This window comes from Lycium barbarum, chromosome 5, assembly GCF_019175385.1.
Source record: "Lycium barbarum isolate Lr01 chromosome 5, ASM1917538v2, whole genome shotgun sequence".
In the NCBI taxonomy this organism is placed as follows: domain Eukaryota; kingdom Viridiplantae; phylum Streptophyta; class Magnoliopsida; order Solanales; family Solanaceae; genus Lycium; species Lycium barbarum.
Genome location: NC_083341.1, coordinates 12,072,350 through 12,085,212, shown reverse-complemented (window position 1 = coordinate 12,085,212; position 12,863 = coordinate 12,072,350). Strand labels below are relative to the sequence as shown.

The window sequence follows — 12,863 nt, the reverse complement described above, 5'->3', positions numbered from 1 at the left end:
GCCTCAAAATTAAAGACACAATTATTAAAATGCTTGAACATGCCGATATTTATGAGTTATATATTTCAGTAGTGTAAGTAAAATTTTCTCATGATCAATATTGTTAGCCTATGGTCGTTATGATAGTATTCTCAAATTGTATTTATAGTTTTGGGCTTGTGGCTATAAGAGTGTCATCTAGTAAAATATCTCATTTATTAAAGAGTTAAATTATATATAGTGTTAGTGTAATTTTCTTAACAATATGATCAGGTCAACCAAAGAATGTCTATTAAAATATGTTATTTGTAATCTTAAAAATAAGATCATATACCTACTACATGTAAAAAAGAAATGATCGTTATACAAATTTCTTTTTGATGATATATGTAACTTTAACTCTTTATTAATGATTAAATCAGGCTTAGTAAGTGAAGTTACATGGCCAACTGAATCTGATAGTGTAAAAATTTCTTATTCCTTGCATCAAAGCGCATAACATAAACTGATCATACTTTATTTTGAGACTTCTTAAAACAATTTATATTGCTTCCGCTATCAACACTATTTTTTGTTTATCATTCATTGCTTTTAAGAAATCAACTTAGTTAATCAAAATTTAAATTTTGGTATGATATTTTTTGAATACTTTTAACTATATTTTCATGCTATGTGACAAAAGAAAAACTTTACTGTATTATTTTAATGTAAGGAGTTCAATACACTAGCATACTTCACACATTTTCTTTCTCCTAAGTGAAAAAACTTTAAACATTGCTACAAACTCATCATCTCCACCAACTTCATCTTGTTCTCTCTTCTCCTTTTCCGGCCAATATTAGCCAGAGCACCAGATTTTTCGGCATCCAATGGGAAATTCAGAATTACTTTTCTTCCTCTCATCCTAAACGCGGCACAATCATAAGCTCTAGCAGCATCCACATCAGTATCAAAAGTACCTAACCAAATCCTCGACCCTTGTCTACTTGGATCTCTTAAGAGGTCGCGTGGTAGCTGGTTTGAGTTATGCAGGTCTTAATAATATAGGGATTTGTTACGAGGGAATCTATATATTGTTTTATATAGTGATTAGTTATCTAGAGTTTAGTTGTTCATCTATTATTTATTCCATCTTCTATCTTGCATAACATAATATATAGAATCTCTCATTAACATATACATGTATTAGTTATGTTAGTTTCTAAATTGCAAATTAAACACCGGCCTAGATGTGTTGAGTTTCATACGTAACAAAAAAAGGCTACTAAACATGGTACTGTTTATGCAGAATTTAATACCTATACAACTTAGCTTCTAACAGGCTACCAAACGACCCCTAAGTTATTAACATGCTTCACACATTTTCTTTCTCCTAAGTGAAAAACCTTAACATTGTTACAAATTCATCATCTCCACCAACTCCATCTTGTTCTGTCTTCTCCTTTTCCGGCCAATATTTGCTGGAGCACCAGAATTTTTGACATCCAACAAGAAATTCAGAATAGCTTTTCTCCCTCTCATCTTAAATGCGGCACAATCATAAGCTCTAGCAGCATCCATAAATGTACCTAACCAAATCCTCGACCCTCTTCTACTTGAATCTCTTAAGGAGTCGTATGGTAGCTGGTTAGAGTTATACAGGTATTAATGAACTAGGAATTTGTTACGAGGGAATATATGTATTGTTTTATAGAGGGATTAGTTATACAGGATTAAGTTATTCATCTATTATTTATAGATAGATTTCCTCATAACCTATATATGTATTAATTATGCGGATTTCTAAGTTATAAATAAAACACCGAAGTAAATGTGTTGAATTTTATACGTAACAAGAAAATGCTACCAAACATGATATTACTTATGTAAAATTTAATAGCTATACAACTTAGCTTCTAACCAGCTACCAAATGACCCCTATGACCCCTAAGTAATTAACATATTTTCTTTTCCTAAGTAAAAAAAACCTTAACATTGTTCAAAATTCATCATTTCCACAATCTCCATTTTGTTCTGTCTTCTCCTTTTCCGGCCAATATTCGCTGGAGCACCAAATTTTCCGGCATCCAACGGAAAATTCAGAATAGCTTTTCTTCCTCTCATCTTAAACGCAGCACAATCATAAGCTCTAGCAGCATCCATATCGGTATCAAAAGTACCTAACCAAATTCTCGACCCTTTTCTACTTGGATCTCTTATCTCTGCTGCGAATTTTCCCCATGGCCTTCTCCTTACTCCTCTGTAATTCTTCTGCAGTACTCCTGAAAGTAATAAGAAGCTTAAAAAATGAAGTCTATTTTTTTGAAATCTGTAGTAATGCCAATAAAAATAAAAAATGAGAGACCAAGTAATGAATAAATGACTTGTAACTGTGAAGGTATAAGGTATCATAACCTGGGGATCCTCTGTCCATTTCTATTTGGAAAATTTACGCACTATGTCTACTGAAGAAAAAATTTACGCCACGTAGCCCATATTTTGAGTTTGTTAGCCAGTTTAGCCCATATTTGTGTATAAACACCTTTTATATACTTTTATACAAGATTGATACATTATGTATAATGTTTTCCCTTAGATATAATGATGTATAATATAGTATAATGTCGTATAATATTGTATAAACTGAAAATATGGCTACGTGGCGTAATATTTTATGTTGGGCTGCATACTTTTGAAATTTTTCCTTATTAATAATAAGGGTAAATTATAAACTAAGTGATAAATTCTGTCTTAATTTTTCAAATCAGAAAAGTAAAAATAGATATCTGTTTTTAATATAGTGAACAAGTAAAAGTAGACAGAGAGAGTAACATACTAGTCGGTGAAATTGGCGTGGACCCTACAGAGCTGTCGGATGTTGGGCTGAGAATAGTATCCGAATCGATTTTGAATTCAGGGAAATCATCATTGAAGTAAAGTGATATTGGTGAATTGGGTTCATCTGAGAGTGAATTTGAAGTAGAAGGCTCTGTTTTTACTGAGATATGATAGGAAAAACAAGAATTGAGACTGTTGATGAATGATTCTGTACTTGTGAAATCTTCAAGAAGATGTTGTCTTATGAGTTGTAATGTCAATCCTTCGTCTGATGTTGTCATTTGCAGTATTGGTTGGTTTTTTTGGGTGAAGTTTGAAAATTTGTAGTTAAGGTTGTTTGTGTTGATGTTGTGAAAGTTTGGGTTTTTTTTTTTTTTTTTTGGCTGAAGTTTGAGAAGTGTAGTGAAGGTGTTTTGTGTTTATGTTTGTGTGAGTTTATCTATATATTAGTAGGATCGTGTATACGTCATTGCACACTCGTATATACACGCACAGTTGCTCAAGAGGGGCTGGGGTGGGGGTATGGCATTGGGGATACGCTTTGGACACTGTTTTTTTTATTTATGTGTGACAATGAGAGTGGCATTAGCTGGAAAAAATAGAAAGCAACATTATATATGTATTAATTTGAATATGAGTTATCACTAATTTAACAAGTGTGTGTTGTTAGTATTAGTAAGAGTTAGCTGGAAAAGAGAAAACAATGTTGTATATGTCACCATCAAAGTTGTGATGGGATAAATAAAATATTTTATTCCCAAGTAAAGGTCTCGAGTTCGAGCTTTAAAAATGAAAAAACACCGGGTAAAGAACACTTTCTCGTTTAATGGACTTTATGCGGCAAGCTAGCAGAAATTTTTGCTGGTCCCTTTTGTGAAATTAGATACATGACCCTCTTTTTTGTTTCTCTTGCAACTTATAGATCTTTTAAACCACAATTTAAAGATATTTTTTAAACAAACTAAAAATCTTATGAAAAAATGTTAAAGCACTGTCTAAGAATTTATAAGTTATTGGAAATGTTAAATGACAATCTAATGACTTATCTAAAAAGTTGAGAATAAATAAGCAGACATTGAACTGGAGTTTAACATTGTCTAGAAGGGTAGTTTTCAGAGTTATAATAATTGCACAATTTTTTTAAAAATAATGATAAAATCTAAATAATGGCCTAAAAAGAATAATGCATAAACTGTGTCCCGTGATGTTGGAGAGGGGGAAATTGATTTGTTGGTGTTTACAGGTTTAGATAACTACCCGAGTGGGAAGACGACAAAAGACTCTCTATCTGTCTTCTCTATCACAAGTGGGAGGCAGTAGGGTCAACCTGTCATAAATTCCACCATCTTATAAAATTTCCACCAAGTTGAGGCAATGCGATTTTGAGGTACTTAAAGTGATAAACATAATTTTAATGCTTAATACGTCGGCACTTCCTTAACCTCTTGCTAGCAAATTTTATTTACGCATTTGAATCAAGATTTGTTTTAATTAAGCACCTGAATATCTAATAAATTAGTTCTCTTAAAAATTTACGGTTTAAATTTTTGAGGCGAGGTGATTTTGAGGTACTTGAAAGTGATAAACATAGTTTTAACCATAGATATAAAGTCAAGCTTCGCTTGTACTGATGAAAATACATGTCGTCCTAATTAACGTGATATAGTACTCCCTCCGTATCAATTTATGTGAGTGTGTTTGTGTAACACCCCGTATCTTAGAACTAAGGTTAGACTCGTATCATTAGAGTTTTAGTGGAAAGACTGAAGGTTTGAACGTTTTGCGAAAATGGTTGATAGGCCTACTTCGGGCAGCCATAAATCCTTGATTAGTTAGGAATTTGGGAAATTACCCTTAATGAAAGTTGTAGTATGTAGAAATACCTTTCTAACGATATAAGGACTAAGCCAATAAGAGATCAGAGCAAGGAGATATGATCGTCTTAATATGGCTAATAGTAAGGCACTTAAAATTCGATAGAATCGGCTAAATTTTCGATACGTCTGTCTTCCAGTCAAATTTCGTGAAAATCCGTTGGGAATTTGAGAAAACTTAAAACATGAAAGTTGTATCCCTTTGAAATAGCTTTCCAACGGTATATTGTGGAGTCCAAACAAAGCTATGTACAAGAAGTTATGCCTATTTTACCGAACACTGTGCAGAACCGACACCCGTCGCTTCTCGGGGCGCGTGAGGGAGCGCGCGATGGCCCCGCTTGGCGGACCGATCGCGCAACTCTGAGTTTTTAGCTGCAGACTGTCGCGCGATGCACCCGCATCGCGGACCCATCGCGAAACAGGTCGAATTCGGGTTAAAAGTTGGGATTTCGCGTTTTAAGTTATATTTAACCTTGGGGTTTATTTCCCTAACACCCCTAGTCACGAAAAATTACCCTAAAGTCAGGAAGAACAAGTCCCAAGCCTCAAGAAACTTCCAAGGTAAGTTTATCATGATTCTAGGTTGAATTCAAGTCCATAATCCCTTTCTAACTTGAGCAAACCTTTCCAACTCAATTCTAACATATACTCTAATAATCTAAGCAAGGAATCATTGTTCCTAATCTAGGGTTATCAAGAAAACCATCTCAAGGTTCAAGAATCAAGATTTAGGAAATCTTCTCCAAAATTCAAGTCTTTAATTCAAGATTTTGGAGCAATTAAGGTATGTAGAACTTCCATCCACATGTGGGAATCTCTACGTTCTTCCCCATGCTCCGTTTCTTGATATTCATGAAGTTCAAATCCTATATTAAACCAAACATATTGGTAGCCCATATTTATGTAATTATGTCCATGAATTTTGTATCTCTATTCGTTATTGTATTCCTAATCTTCCATTACGGTTATTAGGAACCCTAGCTTAATCCATGAATCATGAATTCTTCCTCATGTGTTCTTATTATGGTTATATGAAACTTTATGATTTTTCGTAGCAAGTTACAAGTATGTTTTCAAGTCAAATTATATATATATATATATATATATATATATATATATATATATATATATGAACTATTGTTATTACTCATGAATCAAGAATATGTTTGCAAGATTATGACAAGTTATCTCATGAAACCATATTACAAGTTATTTCACGAAAATCATGGGCTTCTTACCCAACTATATCATGTTCATGTTTTTGGGAATTGCTTAGTTAACCGAGAAGGCTCAGATAGCCTGAAACTACGTTGCCACCGTAGGATAAGGGTTGTCAGCAAGGAGGCAACACCTTCATTATGCAGTTTGGATCCTTACATGCTTATTATTACTTAAATCTCATATCCCTGGCAAGGTGTGAGTGTTCTGCTGGTAGGGCGCAAGTACCAGATCTATGTTGTCGGTTATACTATAGCGTTCCCCACGTTACAAGCAGTTTTACATACATGTATTTCCATTGATTTACTGTTCCAGACTTTACTCACGTTTCATGCTCATGTTCAAGTTACATTCAGTTTCAGTTCATGTCTATACCTAGGTTGTGCCATGTTCTTCGTTTCAACAGGTTTTACATACTAGTACTATTCACCATGTACTAACGCCCCTTTTGCCCGGGGCCTGCACTTTACGGTGCAGATACCGATTTTCAGGAGCATACACCTGCGCAGTAGGATCACATCAGCTGTTAGCTTATTGGTGAGCCCCACTCCTCTCGGGGTTCAACATGGAGTCTGCATTAGTATTCAGTTTATGGTAGTCCAGGGCCATGTCCTGGTAGTTAGGATTCAGACGTGTTTTAGAGGTTTCATAGACAGATATTAGTTCACAGAGTCAGTTATGCTTTCATGTTTGCAGACTATTATGTTTTCATGATATTTCATGCTATGAGATAATTTCAAGGCTTTATTCCGCAAATTACATTCTCATGATTTATTTAAATTGCATGACATAGATTATATTGTTTTGATGCCCATGTTGACAAGCAAGCCATGAGGTTCACTCGGACACATGCAAGCAAGGCCCGAGTGTCGTGTTACGCCCAGGCCATGGTTCGGGGCGTGACAGTTTGATTGAGCACGGAATTTAAAAATAAAGAAAGACTTTTGAAATTTGTGATCTAAAATGAGTCATAGATATTTGTGTGGTTATAATTCATTTCTTAAAGGGTAAAATGAGTATTTTAAAGTTTAATTGTTACTGAATATAAAAATGTATCATTCTTTTTGTTACTAACTAAAAAGGAATGGGTATTAAATAAATTGAGACGGAGGAAGTATAATTGAGTACAAAGTTCAAATAAACACTCGTATTAAAAAGTCGTAGATTTCTAACAAATATTTTCACTAGAAAACTATAATTTCCGATGGAAAGTCCACCGATAACGTTTGAAACTAATACAATTGGATCGATCTTCGTTGAAAATTTGCATTTTTCTAGTGGTTAAAAAAACATTTGAACTTCTATGCTTCTGCTGGAACACTTTTCAATTCCTTTCCTGCCATATGAAATATGTAGGAAATATTTTCAGTATCCTCTTTCATTCCTTAACTTGGTTAATATACAAACTATACAATCGTAATGTTAGCCTAGAATTAAGAGCTAACCTAAAATAGGAGATTACAAAATATTCTAACATAAAATAGGAGATTACAAAATATTCTAACTAATATTTACATAATCTATCACACCCCGCAGTCGAAACGGGGGGTTTACGAACGCTGAGACTATCCTGAAAATCTTCAAATAAGACTTGTGGTAGTCCCTTGGTGAAAATATCGGCAATCTGATAACAGGATGGAACATGAAGGACACGAACCTGTCCTCGCGCAACCTTCTCACGAACAAAGTGGATGTCCATTTCAATGTGCTTGGTGCGCTGATGTTGCACTGGATTTCCCGAAAAATAAATGGCACTTACATTGTCACAATACACCATAGTAGCCTTATGAATAGGACAATGTAATTCCAACAGAAGATTGCGAATCCAGCATGACTCGGAAGCAACATTAGCAACCCCCTTATACTCCGCCTCAGCACTCGAACGAGAGAGAGTAGGTTGGCGTTTCGAAGACCAAGATATCAAGTTATCTCCAAGGAAGACACAATAACCAGACGTCGATCGACGTGTGTCAGGGCAGCCCCCCCAATCCGCATCAGTATAGGAAAGGAGGTCAGTAACTGAGGATGGATAAAGATGTAAACCATAATCAAGTGTACCCTGAATGTAACGGAGGATGCGCTTAAGAGCATGCATATGAACCTCGCGCGGAGCATGCATGTGTAAGCATACCTATTGAACAGCATAAAAAATATTCGGCCTCGTGAAAGTAAGATACTGAAGTGCACCTGCGAGACTGTGATAGTGAGTCGGGTCATCATATGAAGCACCCGATGTGCTGCTCATCTTCGGTTTAGTATCAACCTGAGTAGAAGTAGCTTTACAAGAAGACATCCCAACTCGATCATTGGTTTCTTTGGCATACTTACGTTGCGAAAGAAACATGCCATCCTTATGGCGAGTAACATGAATGCCAAGGAAATAATTCAAAGGACCCAGATCCTTCATAGCAAATTCTGAGGCAAGAAGAGCCATAATGGAGCATCGGAGAGAATCTGAGGAAGCAGTAGGAATAATATCATCAACATAAAGTAAAATGTATGCCATATCGGACCCCTTTTTGTAGATAAACAAAGAATTGTCAGATCTGCTGTTTGAAAAACCCAGAGAAGAGACATAATCTGCAAACCACTTGTACCATGCCCTCGGGGCCTGCTTAAGTCCATATAAGGACTTACGGAGTAAACATACATAATCCAGATGAGTGGGATCTCGGTAACCCATAGGCTGATGCATATATATTGTTTCCTTGAGCTCACCGTGTATGAAAGCATTCTTGACATCTAGGTGATGAATAGGCCACTTCTTTGATAATGAAAGGCTGAGAACGGTACGGATCGTAGCCGGCTTGACCACCGGACTGAAGGTCTAACCACAATCAATGCCAACATGTTGAGTCTTTCCATCACCTACAAGTCGGGCTTTATGCCTCTTAAAATCACCATTAGACTTTTCTTTATGAGTGAAAATCCATATAGAACGAATAACATTCACATTAGGTGGACGGGGCACCAACTCCCACGTCTTATTTTTAATAAGAGCATCAAATTCATCATTCATAGCCATTTTCCAATTCGGGTCACACAGGCCAGTCACAGGGTTACGAAGGAGAGGGGATTTCGTAACCATGGTATGCAAGTTAAACGTACGTTTTGGCTTAAAAATACCATTTTGACTCCGGGTCACCATTCGGGGCGGATTGGTGGATTGGGGCCACTGGGGTGATGCTTGTGTGGGTGTGAGAGACGGAGCCCAGGGCTGCTGGCCCAAGGCCGAGGGGAGAGGGGTAGGTGCGACAGGAGAGGCGGCAGGCCCATGTGCTGCCAACTGAGGGGAGGTGGCAGTACATGCCACGGTGGGAGGGGGGACAGTCGGCTGGGTCACGGGTGCAGCGGGGGGTGTGCTGGGCCGATTATCCAGATCAGTAGCCATATGATACAACCAAAATGGCGAAATCCCATCATCCAAAAAATCATAAGTAGTTGAAGTGGGAGAATGTAAATTGGAAAATGGAAAAACATTCTCATAAAAAATCACGTGACTAAATCATAACACTTATACCCTCTATGATTCGTAGGATACCCTAAAAATACACACGGTGTAGACCGGGCTTGCAATTTGTGGATAGTCGGAGAAGGAAAGAGGGGATAGCATAAACATCCAAAAACCCGAAGATGAGAGTAAGATGGATTTCTTTGGTATAGCACTTGAAGAGGAGAAACATGACCCAATAATTTGCTTGGTAAAATATTAAGAAGATATGTTGCCATTTGTAAGGCGTGATGCCAAAATGAAGGGGGAAGAGAGGCATGAGCAAGGAGAGTCCGAGTGATATTATTGATAGATCGGATTTTTCTTTCGGCTTTCCCATTTTGTGATGACGTATGTGGACAAGAAAGACGAAATGACATCCCATTAGACTCACAGAATTTCCCGAATTGACCATTATCATATTCCCTCCCGTTATCGCATTGGACATTTTTAATATGACGTTCAAATTGGGTATGAATGTGGGATTTTAAAGCTAAGAATTTCACATAAATATTGGATTTCTTAGCTACAGGAAAAGTCCATAAAAACTTCGAAAAATCATCCAAAAAAAAAGAACATAATACTGATGACCCAATGAACTTAACACGGGAGAGGTCCACAAATCACTATGAATAATATCATATGGCAACAAAGTTTCAGAAATAGAAGAATCAAACGACAACTTAACGTGTTTACCAAGAACGCAAGAACGACAAATACTAGAATGACTAGATTTATTACATTCAATGCTTTTATTATGCCTAAGACAATCTAAAATAGAATTTCTCGGATGACCCAAACGAGCATGCAAAAAAGGAGAGGACAACGCCGCAAAGGTTGATGGAGTGGTGGTCGGATATTTGAAGGTAGTGATTGGATAAAGATCTCCCTGACTATCACACCGCATTAGTGCCATCCCCGTCTGAAAATCCTTCACAGAAAACCCGTATGGATCAAATTCAACAGACACGGAATTATCAGTAGTAAACTTCCGTACTGAAATTAAATTCTTAATGAGTTTAGGAGCATGTAAGACATTCCGTAAGGATAAAGGGGGGTTTGGGTGAGGCAAACTAGTATGACCACAACCACGAATTGGAATCGAATGACCATTTCCTACAACAATACTATTATTTTGATTGCTCAAATTAAAATAAGACGAGAGATTGCCGTCCGAGGATGTCATATGAGAAGTGGCCCCGGTATCCATGTACCAATTTTTATTGGGCGGGTTCAAGGTCATGGTGTGCATTGCGGACTCGATGTCGGTGGGAACATACGACCCATGTGGTGCCACTGCTTCCGTGTAGAGCTGCTGGGCTGGAGGAGGGCCCAATATACCTTACTGTCGGGGTGGGCCAGGCAGGGGACGAGCCCAAGACGAGGTCGGGTACGGGCAGGGAGGAGGAGCAGCAGTCCAGCGAGGCTGCGGTACCCACTACCAGTGGTAAAACTGTCCGGCAGGCCACTGCTGCGAAGAGTAGCCCACTGGCTGCGGACCGCCGCTGCGACGACCACCACCGCGGCCGTCGCTGCTGCCAGTGTTTTTACCGCCGCCTGAGCCGCGGCCAGAACCATTTTTTCGGCCAGTCCCAGAATTTTGGCGGTTGGAATTTTTGGTTTTCCCGCGGCGTGAGCTTGTGTTTTCAAAGGGCAGTGCCGCGTCATCGACCGCGGCTACCATAGCTGAACCAGACCCGTGAGACCCCATTACCGCAAGTTCACGTTCTTCCAAAACAAGGGAAGACCGAGCCTCTGTGAATGGGGGGAGAGGCTTAACATGGCAAATTTATGTCCCAACCTCTTTGTACGCTTCAATGAGGCCCGAAACCAGTTGAAGGATAAGACGGCTATTCGTCACGGGAGCCCTGACGTATTTCAGTTGATCCGCAAGGCTCTTTATACGTTGACAATAGGCGGAGGCATTGGGAAAATCCTCCATACGAGTCATCGTGAATTCTTGTTCGAGAGTCACCGCACGAGAGTTTTGATGATCTTGGAATATATCACGCAAGCGAACCCAAGCGTCCATGGCAGTAGCGTCTGGTTCAATGATGGTGTTTAACAGATTATTCGAAATTGTCAAATATATTCATTGAAGCACGGTGGCGTCAATGGTCGTCCATAATTCGACTTCCTCATCAGTTTTGGGAGCCGACTTCTCCTTACTTGTGGGTGGAGGAATGATGTGATGAAGGACCTTGTGAGAACGAGCATGAATCTTGAAAAGCTCGACCCATGTTCCGTATTGTGAGTTCTCCATCTCAAGAGTAACAGAGATGTGATTCTTGATATTGGAGATCGCGAGGGTCGGGTGGAACGAGGGCTTAGCCGGAGTGGTAGTTGCATCGGCCATGGCGGAAAAAAGTGACGGAAAGAGGAAGAAGAAAGAGGGACTAAGGCGTAGTGGAAGGAGGAAGAAGAAAGAAACCCTAATCTGATACCATGGAGGAAATATTTTCCGTATCCTCTTTCATTCCTTAACTTGGTTAATATACAAACTATACAATCGTAATGTTAGCCTAGAATTAAGAGCTAACCTAAAATAGGAGATTACAAAATATTCTAACTAATATTTACATAATCTATCAAAATATATGCTTCTAGCCCAGTGCAACTCTGTGCATTTTAGCAGGGGACTCCCATGTGTCGCATGGGTATCCCAGAGGCGGACCTACGTGAAAGGGTTGGAGTGCACGTGCACTCCCACCCTTCAGAAAAAATTATGGATATATATGTGTATATAGAAATTAGTATATATTTAATTGTGCACTCTAGCAAACGAAAATGTCTTTGGGGCACGTTGGTTGCAACTGCTGCTTCCCTTACATGTCTCCTCGGATCGAATCCGAATGTCACTTTTTTTTTTAGCCTATTTTTAGGAAAACAATAAGTGTTTAAATGAGCTCACCCAGATTCGAACCTGCACTGTCACCATATGTTGCACTGCCTTAGCCACTGAGCTATCTCTTTCATTTGCTTCACTTTGTTAAATTTTATTTATTACACGTATTTGACCTATATACTTGTATTTTCGTCACTGCTAAACTATTAGTGACCGGTTCCACACAGTATTATCCCTCAATCGTCATTAAATTTTTTGTTGGCGTTTATGCTAAGATAATAGTGCCCCGCCGTCTTAAAATCATGGGTCCGCCTCTGGGTATCCAATGAAATGAACTTGGAAAATTTGAATCCTCCCATGTGACACATTGCTGTCGTTGGAAAACAACGGAATTATCCGGTGCTCTCTGTTAAGTTTGTGGGCTTGACTGCTAAGTTTATAGGGCGCGGAAACCCCTGCGATGCACAAAGCAAGAGGCAGCTGTATTTTGTATCCTGTAATTATCTTTAAAATTATAATGTTCAATGCTAAGAATCTTAAAAAATTGAACCTATACAGTTCAAATCTTGAATCTGCCTCTGTCTCGTACCATATCTTACATCCGTTAACATGTCCCTAATATACCGTTATCCTCAAA

General features: G+C 38.3%; 2 protein-coding genes across 2 annotated transcripts; both read right to left on the bottom strand.

Moving 5' to 3' along the window:
- Nucleotides 1–756: 756 nt before the first annotated feature.
- On the bottom strand, nt 757–1,539 carry LOC132639202 (ethylene-responsive transcription factor ERF106-like). Its single transcript, XM_060355672.1, has 2 exons — nt 1,396–1,539; nt 757–993 (listed from the first exon to the last, which is right to left on the bottom strand). The coding sequence occupies exons 1-2, from the start codon at nt 1,537–1,539 to the stop codon at nt 757–759; spliced, it is 381 nt and encodes a 126-aa protein (XP_060211655.1).
- Nucleotides 1,540–1,786: 247 nt separating this feature from the next.
- Nucleotides 1,787–3,222, bottom strand: LOC132640467 (ethylene-responsive transcription factor ERF106-like). Its single transcript, XM_060357060.1, has 2 exons — nt 2,795–3,222; nt 1,787–2,240 (listed from the first exon to the last, which is right to left on the bottom strand). Exons 1-2 carry the CDS (start codon nt 3,075–3,077, stop codon nt 1,948–1,950), a joined length of 576 nt encoding a protein of 191 aa, XP_060213043.1. The 5' UTR covers nt 3,078–3,222; the 3' UTR covers nt 1,787–1,947.
- Between the last annotated feature and the right edge of the window lie 9,641 nt (nt 3,223–12,863).

Coding starts and splice junctions, on each gene's coding strand:
- LOC132640467 (XM_060357060.1), bottom strand. CDS start 3,077: ATGACAACATCAGACGAAGGATTGACATTACAACTCATAAGACAACAT. Junction 2,241..2,794: donor CACGCCAATTTCACCGACTA/GTATGTTACTCT, acceptor TATTACTTTCAG/GAGTACTGCAGAAGAATTAC.
- LOC132639202 (XM_060355672.1), bottom strand. CDS start 1,539: ATGGATGCTGCTAGAGCTTATGATTGTGCCGCATTTAAGATGAGAGGG. Junction 994..1,395: donor GACAGAACAAGATGGAGTTG/GTGGAGATGATG, acceptor AACTCAAACCAG/CTACCACGCGACCTCTTAAG.